Source organism: Labrus mixtus, chromosome 13 (genome assembly GCF_963584025.1).
Source record: "Labrus mixtus chromosome 13, fLabMix1.1, whole genome shotgun sequence".
Lineage (NCBI taxonomy): Eukaryota > Metazoa > Chordata > Actinopteri > Labriformes > Labridae > Labrus > Labrus mixtus.
The window spans coordinates 12,615,769-12,628,917 of NC_083624.1; the positions used below are offsets into that span (position 1 = coordinate 12,615,769).

The 13,149-nt window shown below is 38.7% G+C and overlaps 1 protein-coding gene across 1 annotated transcript in view; it reads left to right on the forward strand.

Moving 5' to 3' along the window:
* The window catches only part of wnt10a (wingless-type MMTV integration site family, member 10a), a 200,087-nt gene that overhangs the window by 19,930 nt on the left and 167,008 nt on the right, over nucleotides 1–13,149 (forward strand). The window contains exon 4 of the mRNA XM_061053771.1: nucleotides 2,661–2,966. Within this exon, the coding sequence (XP_060909754.1) occupies nucleotides 2,661–2,966 (306 nt within the window). The remainder of the gene's footprint in view (nucleotides 1–2,660; nucleotides 2,967–13,149) is intronic.

The following is a 13,149-nucleotide window of genomic DNA, read 5'->3' on the forward strand; positions in this document are numbered from 1 at the left end:
TTAAAGTGTTTTTTTTTTCAAACATGATATGTGGCTTCAAAAAGACAGTAAGAAAAGTAGTCACTGCTTGGACTTGAAAGTGACCCTCTGTTACTGCTGTAGGTATTTAAGCTAGTTAGCCAGCCACACTAACAATTTAATCATATGTTCGAGCAGAAAATAAGCTGTCGAATCTGCTACTTATAACTTTTGCACTTGTGTTTGGGATTTTGAAAAGCACAAAACTTAGACACCTACTTTTAACTCTTCATTAGCAGAGATTTAGTACTACTACGGCCTTTTCATGTGGAGAATACACCACTGTAGACAATGTTGTACTTTGATACATACACAGAAAAAAGAAGATGCATGTTACTGTACTTCATGATCCCCCATACACATACACACACACTCACAGACAACACAGCGCACACAACACAATTACTTGAGCTAATGTCATTACAAAAACAAAAACACTTTACAGCTGCTTTTGGAGTTTTACCATCCTTTGAAACCTCTATCCTGCTGGGAATGAATCTTCAAACAGTAGCAATGTGGATGCAGTCATGACTCCTGGGTCAGTTTGTGTCTTTAAGGTTTAAGTGGGTTTGAGAGTTTTATGATTACAGACTCTGCTGTGTGTTTTAGGCCAGCACATTTGTGATTCTGGGGTTGCAGCTGCCCCTATGTAAAAACAGAACCAAATGCTGCATTTTGAAGTCAGTGCAAGAGCTTTTTCAACTATTATATTGTAGTTTACTTTTAAGTCTTCTAGCTCATCTCTTCAAAACGAATCTGAACGAGAATTGATTCGTCATCATCCTTGCTAAGGTTTTGCAATAGGAACCTGATTTTTTTTTTAACATTAGTTTTTTTTAGACTGCGACTGATCCCTATTAACTCTGGCAAACACAAGTGTTTTCTTTCGCTGCCCTTTTCACTTATTCATTCCTTACAGATGAGTCAAGTGGCTCAGTTTATCTCTATTTCATTCCCTCGTCCACCCCTCTGCTCATTCATGCCCCAGAACAAGGAAACATGTTTTTTTTTTTTCTCCTTCTTTTCTCGGCATGGTTTGCTCAGTTGTGAAACCCCACTGCACAGCATGAAGTAGAGCCTGAGAGCACGCGAACCTAAACCCTCAGAGGCATTGAATAACTTTTTTCTTGGTCCTTTTTTTTTTTTTTAAATGGCCTGAAGCAAAAGAACAGCAAAAGTGAAGGATTCCATTTGTCATTAATGCAAATCGACATTGACTTTGGAAAAGTTAAGAACTGGATTGTCATACCCAAAGGGTACATGAGAGATCCCTCTTGTGTCTATTTTTTCCCCTCTATCCTTCTGTTCCCTCTGCTGTTTTTTTAATGAACGAGATCCCGGGTAAATAATGCATGGGAAAGTATGTGATGCTCTCCTTGGAAGAGTTTCCTCTTCTGAATTAAAATAAGAAGAGACCACAGCATCACTTCTGCCATACACACACACACACACACACCTAATTAAAACCTACATGCAGTACCAAAATATACACACATGCATTAGCATATAGAGCACTTTTTACACATGCACACTAACCAACACAAATAATGTTTGAATGAACTCCTGTCCCTAAAATGGCTAAACACTCGCAATTTATCCTTCATTTGGTGTGGGCGACACTGTGTGAGTGGGTGTGTGTGGAGATTAGCATTATTGATAGCACATGTGTGGAATCTGTTTCACTGTGCAAGTGCCCAGCATGTGTGTGTATGTGTGTGTTGATAGGGGTTGCAACAGCAGCAGAATCTGTCAGTACTCTGGGTGGCCTGGTGTTCCTGTTGGTAATTGGATCCCAAAGTTTAGGGCAGGTGATGACTGATAAACACATGCACACACGCACACTCAAATACACTTTATTTACACGCATGGATACAAGAAGTGTACAAGAACATGTTACTTGGATGGACTGGGAATATTTTAGAAGTTTTATACATCGATATGTTTGTTTGTATGTGGATGTGTGCTGTTGAAACCCCTTACTTTTTGTCTTACAGCGTTGGTCATGTGCTTATGAAAATCTTATGAGTCATTGTTCTTTATTTTACATTCCAATAAAAAAATATATCAGGACGCCCTGAATAGGATTTTTTTTTATTTTGCTGCATCTGGGCCTAGTTACATGATTGTTCACTTTTTAGGAAGTGACTTTCATTCAGTCATGCCATTTTTGGCTATTAATTTCCATTTGATTCCTCTAGCCAGCTTTAAACCATAAAAGTCAAATTTATAAATAATCTAATGCTCTGATGCCTAATGTGCTTGAGGGTCTTGCTTGAAGTAATTACCTGATAGCATGAGATGAATAATGAAACTAGCCGATGTTTGGGTAATGCCTGCATACATGCGTGTTATTTGATATCAGTTTGTTTGACAACAGGCTCCAAGTCAGACCACCTGGCTTTTAAAATGCAAGCCGAGTGTACCTTCAGGGCATTATGTGTCATTCACTATGCAGTGAAATATCCAAAGGTTAGAAGAACAAAAAGTAAGACCAGTATAATGTTGCATGAAGTGGAAAAGTAACTTGTAATTGACAAAGTCATTAATCCTTTTCATTTTCTTATTTCCTTCCCTCCTCTCACTTCCTCACTACATCCCCCTCTCTCTCTTTTTTGTCTGACTCCAATCTGTCTTTTCTGCAGGTGGTGCTGGACCACATGAGAAGGAAATGCAAGTGCCACGGGACGTCCGGGAGCTGCCAGCTGAAGACCTGTTGGCAGGTCACCCCAGAGTTCCGGGTGGTGGGCTCAATCCTCAAAGAGCGCTTCCACATTGCCACGCTTATCAAAGCCCACAACCGAAACACCGGACAGCTCGACCACTCACACAACAACAACAACCACCACAACCATCACAACCACCACCATCACCATCATCACCATAATCAAAACAACCACCACAGTCACCACCATCATTCGCACCGACGGCGGCCAAGCATCAACGAACTGGTCTATTTCGAAAAGTCACCAGATTTCTGCGAGCGGGACCTGGGGTCGGACTCAGCAGGCACACAGGGCCGGATCTGCAACAAGACCAGCCAAGGCATGGACAACTGTGAGAGCCTGTGCTGCGGGAGAGGCCACAACATCCTGCAGCAGACACGGAGCGAACGCTGCAACTGCAAGTTTCACTGGTGCTGCTATGTGGTGTGCGAAGAGTGCAGGATAACAGAGTGGGTCAGCGTCTGTAAATGAAGAAACACACACTAAAAAGACAATACACGATCCAGAAAAAAGACGTTTTTAAATAAACTTTTAATTTGAAAGGGGAATATGACTGTAATCCATGTGCCCCATACCTTTTTTTTGCGGTGGACTGCTGTATTCCAGGAGTGTGAAGCAGTTGAGCCAGCAGAAAGATGGAAGTGCATGGTCGTAATGTGTATGCACATGCGGCATATGTCTAAAGCTGCCATAAGTAAGAGCATGGATGTTTACTGCCCTCCTCTTGGAAAAAGGAACATAGTTCTATCAGATGGATGTCTGGGAACTTCTAGTAGGAAATCTTGGCTCTGAAGAAAGCAAACTTCTGTTATTTGGAAAACACATGCAGCGCGACATACCGTTGCATGACCTTCAGGTGAGCTAAGAGGAAGTCAAGAGTAAGGAGTAGATTGCATGCAGAAAGAAAATAATATTGCTTCATACTTATAGTAATATATAAACTGAAAAGACTGATGCCTCTCATGAAACTTACAGAAATGGGAAAAAAACAATTGTTTTCCCAACCGAATCGTACATTTAACAATAGTCCCTCCTTCCACTATATGATGTTGTCTGTCTTACGGCATACACACAGTCATGTTACACAGTACTTAACCCTAGCCATAACCATTGTCTACTACATGCAATGCAAAAATTGACCTCTCCATTCACCAGATTCATAAAGCACAGGACTAGACAGAGTAGAGCAAATCTTGAGATTGTAAGGATGCAGTGCTTGTTTTAATTGGAGTTCATGCTCATAGTAAAAATGTAAAACATAAAGAAAATAAACATAAAGGCACTGTCCGGCAAAACTAAAACTCAACGCAGATGCATCAGATGATAATACTATGTCATCTGCATAATGTGCAACTCTTCTAAGATTGATAACTCAAAGGAAATATATCACACACTTTGAATAAAATGTAAAATATGCATTGTGGGGTCCAAAATCAAGTCCTAAGGCAGACAGGAATATTTAAGTTTGAATGTTGCGTTACAGGCAAAATGTTTTCAAATAGATGTCAGCAACTGGAAAGGATATAGCTTCACACTGAGAGACTGAAGCTGAAGTCAATCAAAAGACTGATCCAAAAGTCTGACTGCTAGTGCTGCTTCCTGGGAGTTCCACATCAGACCCTTAAAAACAGAAACCATTTCCGTCATTACAATAGTATAGTATTGTATTGCTGTTTAAAACCAAGTGTTTGTGCTTGTGCAGATGCATCGTTATCTTGTCAACCTGTGTTGTCTGTGATATGTGATGTAAGAGGACTGTCAAAGTACAATGCACAGTACCCCATTAGTTAACGAGTACATTTCATCGTCGCCATTATCTGAACAGCATTGTAAATAAAATGGATTAATGCTGCACAAATGACATTGATACAATTAAAAGTGCCACAGGAAGCTGAGTGCTCGTGAACAGGCTTCAGTTTCTCACCCTATAAACATCCTAAGCTGTTATCAATCAAAGTATTTTGTGATGCAATGTACTGTGTGCAGCACTGTAAGCTTCTTGTGATATATCGACACACGTCTTCACACTCTTTCAACATGTGCAAATAGGGATATTCTGATGTCAAGTTTAAAGTATTTAAATAACAAAACTAAGATTGATTTCTGCCTATGCACATTTTGAAGGGTCAAATTTGATCTCAAGAAACTTGTATGAGTGAGGCTCCTTATCAGATAGTGTAATTTATTCTAAGCAAATGTGTTTCTGTGTTGAAAGTCGGGGGAAATAAATCTAGAATTATGTTTCTGGTGTAACAAGTTCTTTTTGGTTCTGATAAGTAGTTTGCACATAAGGAACAGTGTCCAGGAAAATACTCTGGGAGCTATCAGCAATATGCATTTTGACATGTCATAAATGTTATGTATGTATGTATGTTCATGTTTTAATATGGTTATAATCTAAGTTATTTTATTTTTGTGGATAACTTAATATTTGTAAGACAATAAAGAAAGATCATGATGATGGAATGGGCTTTAATGTGATGAATAATAAAAACAACAACAGCAAAGCAGTGTCTTTGGTAAGAGAGAAGTTGTATGTGTGTTTTTTTTGGAGGTAAGCTGTCATCAGCACTATTCATGATGAACTCCTTCGTTACTTTGTGCTCATTAATCAAGCAATCATTATTTGTATAGCACCAATTCATAACAAGTCTTATCTCTAGACACTTTACAAAAAATGATATGGGATAATATGCAGGAAGGATTTCTTCTTTGTATTCCTTGCGTTCCTGTTGTCCACACTTCCTAGCCGCTGAGTTGGAGGTCGGAGCAGGCCGTGCATTAATAAGGACAACACAGTCGGATTAACAGTAATGTTACTTCAAAAGTTCACTAGTTCCCAATCTCATCTATTCTCTTACATCTGTATTACATTTGTATTTCTAATGTTATTTAGCAAGAGAAGTAAAGCTACCTCAAAGTTTTATCATAAAATCCAAAATAGCCCACTATCAGAAAACTCAAATCTTAATCTTACTACTTTAAGAACAAGTACAAAATTCTTCTTAAATGATCTCGTATCATACTTATTAAATATGTTGTCTCATATTTTTTAATGTCTTTTCAGACAGTAAGAAAAATAGCTACTTAAGTCCAAAACAACAAATATATAGTTTGATATTGTGACCCTTTATCCTTAAGTAACATCACAGGCTAAGCACAAAGGTTGGTTGCTACTTAGAGCAAAACTTACATAACCACCAATGCTACCAACAATTATGCCCCCCAATTTTAACACTGACGTCCAGGTTTTCATGACACATCTTGTGCAGGTAAGCATAGCTACCCAGTAGAGCCAGCAACAATGTGAAGGCAAAATCATTTGGTACCTTCCAACTATGTTTTGCTAGTTATGTAGCGCATAATCTGGGTGCTAAGGGAGGCACAGGGCTCAAAGAGGTTGTATTAAGTCACTTGATTGTTCATGGGTGTGTTTTGGGAGTAACATGAATCAATAAGGTTGGCGTCTCTCATCCCTCTCTATCATATTAAAAACTCAATTTGAATGTATCAGAAAATGCACTTCGATTAAACTGTTGAGTAGGTGCACTGTTGTGCATCCTGTGTGTGTGGAACGAGCTCAGTGGCAGTGTGTTATGAACTGGCCAAAGTATTTATATCTTCCTAGTACGCCCTCTAAATAGCAAGAACACACTGTGCCACAGTCTTTAGACGTAAGACCAGGTTTTATCAGCATGCACCCAGAAAATAAGGCACTGTCGTTTTCTGCCTCCTCGAAATAAGAAGTGCCCCCTTTGCACCTGATCGGAGAGACTCGGCCCTGGCGTGTGATAGCACTCATTGTCTCTCTAAACGGAGTGATGCACTTGCTGCAGTGTGATCACTGAGACTTTTGTGACTTAACAATCGTTACTTTGTCTGAATATAATCACTAGAGCTACCAGGAACTAAAAAACAGCAAAACTCGATTTAATCCACAGCCATGTGCTAACTCCAAATGTTAACTCCTATAGTTATTACAGACATATCTGAGCAATCTGTACCCCCCAGACGTGTCATGTACTCTTCTCTTAAGTAACCATAAGCCAAAATTATAGATATTAAATCATTTACATTACAATACATAAAGTAAGAGCATTACATACTGTTGAGAGGTCCTGTTCAGATGATCTATGTTTGTTTCTTATTGCTTTGTAGTTAAGATTGTTGTAGTCACTTGTAGTACCGATAGCCTAGCGGTTATGTTGCGCGCCCAATGTACAGAGTCTGTCTGTCCTTGTTGCAGCGACCGGGTTAGACTCCAACCTGGGCCCCTTGCTGCATGTCATCCCCCTCTTCTCCCAACATTTCCTGTCTCTCTTCAGCTGTCCTATCTAATAAAAAGACAACAAACTTAAAAAAATAAATAAAAATAAATAGATTGTTGTAGTCAGAGCATGAGTGAGATTTTTAATCAGGTTGTATACATCTAAAGTAGAACTCAGGAATTGGTGTTCACTTCTGCTCTTACAGCTTAAGCCTGAAAAATGTGCCACTAAATATCAAATCTACTGTGGGAAAAAAATGTAAAAGCATATTTCACATGAGCTTAAATAAACAAAAAAAAAACTGTCAGTGGAGTTGGTCGCCTCCACAATGCAGTCATTAACTGATTACTTTTGACTGATTTAAGCATAAATGTTGTGTTAGGGACCTAAAGGTACATCCAGACCGGATAAGCCCACAAGTCGTTGGTGGAGTTTATACCTTCCTTTACCAGTTGCTGCTTGCGTGCAGAGAGAAATCCTGTTGAGCGTTCTGACTCACTTAAATATTCTGCGCCCCGAGGGAAGTGATGAAGTCACCAAGTCAAGTGTAAGAATGCAAGAGATACACTTTTAAAGTAAACAGATGTGCAGTAAAAAAAGAAAAAGGTGCTATTTCAGAGTCATGCGGTTCTATTCTTATCCAAACATTCAGGGAGGAAAAAAGGAAAGCTCTCTTGGGTCTCCCCTTGGTGCTCTAGCTGTATGTTAAGCTGAGCAAGTGTAGTGCATCTTTTAGTGTGCTGATTTAAGTGAACATGCTCTTCATCTCCCTCTCCACAAGTATAAATTATTAATGTGTGGACATGTTCTTGTGGTGACAACCCTTGTGTGAATTGCATGTGGGTGTTTGTTGATGCAGGCATGTGTGTTTCTTTGCATAGGCACATGCATTTAAGTGACAAAGTGTTTGTATGCATGCTTTTACTATTATGTGATGACAAGTCGCTGAGGAAAACATTTAGATCACTGCTGGGTTATTCCTTTTGTACGTTCCAATGGATGCAAATCAAAGTTCAGCTGATCCCCTCTTATGTATAATAAAAAAAAAGTATTGTACTGAAGTCAAACAAATGGCCCAGGTCTCATTTTTCAGTTTTAATGATTTCATCTTGCATGGGAAGAAGTATATGCCAAATGATCACATAACTTTTCAGAAGTTGAATAGATTAAAATCCTTGATAAATGCTTGCTTAATATCAGATTACTTGAAAGAAAAAACAAAACAAAAAGTGGAAACCTTCATGAGAATAGCGCTTGCATGTAAAGAAACACCAGGCCTGGACTTGTGTGTTGAGTTTATTTGAACAGTGGCTGTTATTTTGACAGGGAGCAGGTCCCAAAGTGACTGGAGGTTTGAGCTGAAACAACATTATGCTGGTGAATGAGATTTATTATTTTATGATCCCTTGGCATGACCTAGCAGGTCTGCATCACTTGTTAAACATTCTCTCGTGTTTTTCAGGACACGGTCAGTTAGTGTTTGCTAAGATGCCTAAATGGGCACTTGATGTAAATATCAAGTAGTGACATGTGTGTTCTCACTTTTCAGGGCAAAATGGCTTGTAAAACAAATAATTTGCCTTGTAAATTAACATCTACCATGTGTTCGGTCCTTTGGCACAGAAAGCGATTGAGGTTTCTTGGCAGTTTCTTGGCAAAAAACTGTCAAAACGTTTTATCTTCAAGTTTAACCTTAATTAAGTAATAGTTCATTAAATAATTGATGTTGTTTTTGGAGAAGACTAGCAAATAACTTCTTAATAATGTAATTATCTGAATTGTCAACAAACTAATATAAGGCATAACATTTACAACTTGTCCAATCAACTACACCACAGTGTGCAAACTGTGATCACTGTTTATGTAACTGCAGAATGTGAGTGCAGAGGATGAGGGTAGAAACAGCAGAGAGAGCATCCCAGTCTTTGTAGCATGCTGTATGTTGTTTGAGCATTCGATGGAATTGTTTTGACATTTTTAGATATGCATGTGTGCATCTGTTTGAGTTGGGTCCCCTTTTTGAGTAATCCTTCGCTTAATACCTAAAAGATCTACTGTCTGTTGTTTGGTCTGTTGACGTATAAATGAAATTTTCAACAACAACAAAAAAAAAAGGAAGTTGCATTACTCTAGTGAATTTTGTCAAAGCTCTTAAACAAAAAGGTGTATAGGCAAAAGGTGTCAATGGGAGCAACAGTAAGAGCAAGTGATTTAAGAAATAAAAAAGATGTGAAGATAAAAAGACATTTAGTAGGCTGACGATACGGAGGCAGCCAGGCAGCTAGCTAGTACAAGCTTGATGAGGGATTATTGTTCCTACACAATTTTTGCTCAAGGGTGAATTGGAAAGAACAAATGTGAGGGACCAGTCCCTGCAAGTAATCTGAGGAGAAAGAACATTGGAAAAACTGCCATTTAAAAAAAGTAATCAAATCATTTGTGGGTGCGTGCTGCATGCAGCCACTCAGCAAGTCACAAAAAACCACAACAACTGAATGAACTCTAAAAAAATTCTCTCTGAAACAGACACTGGGTGCAGTGATTGCCTTCAAAGTATCCCCATGCTACTGATTGATCTGATTTGATCCCTCTTCATTGGGAACAGTTCTGCACAAACATAAATGGACTTGTGTAGTGTGCAAGCTTACCAAGGCTAATGCTAGCGAACTCACTTTAAGCAATGATCACCTGAGCTAACCTGAAACACATACCCGTGATCCACTTTTTGTGAATGGCAGTTGATATTTTTGAGTTCTTAAAAAAACGGAATATTGATCATGCAAGATGATAAACTAATTAGCAAATCAACCCACTTGTTCACAGGTGAGACGGTTGTATGAAACTGAACATGACCCCAACCTGCCACTGGTTTTCGATCATTTTTTCTTTCGCTAATCATATGGGATTATCAATTTATCACTTATGATACATCTTTGTTCATTTATTAGTCAGTTCAGTCAGAGAGCCTGATGGATGATGACTCAGAGTTAAGGCTTTAGTAATAACCCAAAAGACTCAGAGCTTCTGAGAAAACAAATCTTTTATTGTCTGCTATTTTTCAGGACAGTAAAATGCATACAAGCACTCATGCTCTGCTGAAATAAATTTGGTGCCCATAAATTACATTAATGAAATATGTTGTACCTTTCTTTTGGAAGGGCAGGAAGTAATATTGGATTGTAAACACTGACTTCCCTTAGGTGGATGAACAGGGGTCCTGTGGCTCCTGTATGAGCTAAAATGTCAGCAGTTGAACAGTTTCCACAGTAAACACCTAAAAAGCCCATGAGATTTCTTGGAATGGTAGGCTATTACATCTGTTTTTGTATTGTACCACTTTTTACTACTGCCAGCAAGCTTTAAGTTATGCGACATTTCTGTTGAGCATTTATTTTAGAGGAGTTGTGTTGATGTAGGCAGATCAGGAGGAAGTTGATAATCAAGTAATTTTCTCTTTTAAGAAGTTCAAATGGCATTAGCTACTCAATGGTTGAGATAGGGGTCATTTTGTATGTCGGAATTGCAAAATTTTGAACTCCATATTGGGCCTTTGGTGGCAGACCATACCCCTTGACCTAAACAGACCATACCCCTTGACCTTCACACACAACCAGGATTGCTCAAAGGCTGAATTCACATCATATTAAACAGTAAACTAGAGGATGATGTCCAGATGTTGTGATAAAGGGGTACTTATTAGCATCAAATACTGACAAGTTAGGCCAGGCTGCTGTTTCTGATAACTTTGGTGTAGAACTGTTATAAAGAAATCATTAAGAATCAGTTTACTATTTGTGTAATGGCACAAATGTGCCTGTCTAAAAGGGATGCAATATAATGGATAAAGGTTTGTACATTTTTACCCACTTAAGCCACAGATATCTGATATTTTCTGTTTGAAAAGCAAGAATCATGCCAATTGGTCCATTATATGACTGGCTGTAGGTTTTGTAAATTGTCCAAAAGTTGTGGATTTGTGGATTACAAAACACACCATAGAAAATCTGAGCTTCTCTGAGTTCTGTCAAGTAAAAGAGAGGCCTGTGGCATGGCTTAACTTACCCTTAAGAGATAGCTCATGATCACTAATAGGGACTACTTAAAATACCTGTTACCATAAAGTTTGACTGTCATTTCAGACATACCATGTCAGCATGGATGACCTTTTTGAGGCTTGATCAGAGAAGACCACACAAGTGTTGAGGTAAATCCAATTAGCTGAAGCACACCAACTATCTGAGGTTGAATAAGTTCGAAGTTATCTGCTCTCGAGTGATTAGCTCACTGACTTGAACGATGTTCAAGAACATTCTCCAGCAAAACGATGACTACTTTTACTTTCCTTTTTCTCGTTGCAAGGAAGTTTAACACTGAATGAAACAGCTTTTAAAAACTTTTATTCTCAGGCCATTCCTGTCTAAAGATAGGTCTTGTGTTTCAATTACTTATTCATCATTCTTATACCTTGTAGAATTGCTCCATTCCATATTAAAATTCAATGTGACAGGAAGGGGGAACATGCAAGGTACATTCACATTATCTCATAGGACCTCTCTTGTATACAGTCCTTTCAGCTTCTTTACAAATACTTGATCTGTGCTAACACTGCAGTTTGATCCATGTTACTAATTCATGTACTCTTCCACAAGGGAAGGATCGAAGACGAAAGAGGGATCATTTTTGTGGGCTCTCTCTCATGAATTATTAAGACCTGAGGCCAACGAGTACATGCTTTTAACACCATTTGGAACATGTTCCGCTCGACCTAAGCTGGCACTTGCTCGACAAGATTTGAGTTCCACTTTCCTTGAAGCCTTACAGGGAACGAGATGGTGGGCCTTCTGCAGTACGCCTGCTGATGGATCCACTTTAACTCTTACACACATGCTGTGATCACGTCCTCATCATCCTGTGAGATGGGGAGTGACATGAGGAGCAATTTCCTAAAATATTGATCAGTGAAGGTCAAACATTTCCTCACTAGAGGGGCTATATATGGAAGACGGCTAACCCCTCTGGGCCAGCAGTTTCCCCAATAAGCTCACTAATATAGTTTGAACTGGCTGGTTGAGATATTGAACTATGAGCTCATCAAAGCAGAAGCAAAAGTAGAAGTTGCAGTACAACAACAGACAGTTTTTTGATGATTGTGAGGATTAATGAATAGACAGTTGGCAGATACAGAAAAACCAAGGCATGGCTCGGTAATTATTCCCCTTTCAACTAGGGATGTGTGCGAACAAGCTGACTAAATGGTTAAATGATGTCACCATGCTAGTCAGCACCAGAATTACTAGTAGGTTAAACAAGATATTAGACTTAGACGTTTTTGTTCCCAAGAGGAAATTCTTCTTCACAGCATTTTGCAGGTTTGACAGCAATATTTTTACATGTTAGCCCTCTATACTATGCTTGAGCTGCAACGCAGCCACCTGCTAGCTTGGCTGTAGCTATAGACTTGCTCTAGCCCAGTCTAGTCTGGCGGTATTTTGATCAAGATAATTGAGTTAAATATTTGTAGGCCATGTCAGGTTAAACTGGCTTAATGCAAAACCACAATTAACACAGGCATACATGTGAACCTGCACGGAGGACTGAAGAATGGCCGTGCAATGCTAGCGTTAGCCAAACTCAACAAACCAAACTACATATTTGAGCTGAAGATCTAAATGAATTGTGCTCAATTTTGACTGTTTGAATGAATGTTTTTTATATTCAGACTAGTGGGTTAGTCAAAATCAAAATTAAATTTCCATTTTCGGAAATTGGACACTAGGAACATCCCTACCTTCAACCGTTACAAATGTTTAAGTAGCGATTTAAGTTGCAAGGGCATTTTAAGTGCAAAGCTCCTGACTGTCAATCCTGTAGACAAATGTATGACTAAACGTAATGTGCGTGATTAATCACAATCAGTGGTTTATAAGTTAACAGTGACATTCACCATTACAATAAGTCATGCTCACATTTTCTTTTTCAAACATTCAAATTGATCAGAAAAAATTCTCAACATTACTTTAGTGCTTTGTTTCTCCAAAATGTCTTTCTCATCTGATTACATCTTTATACAATAGTTCAATAATATGAAGATTTATAATTATTGGCTTGGTGCAGTGACTCCTACAGTCTTGTTGTACCAA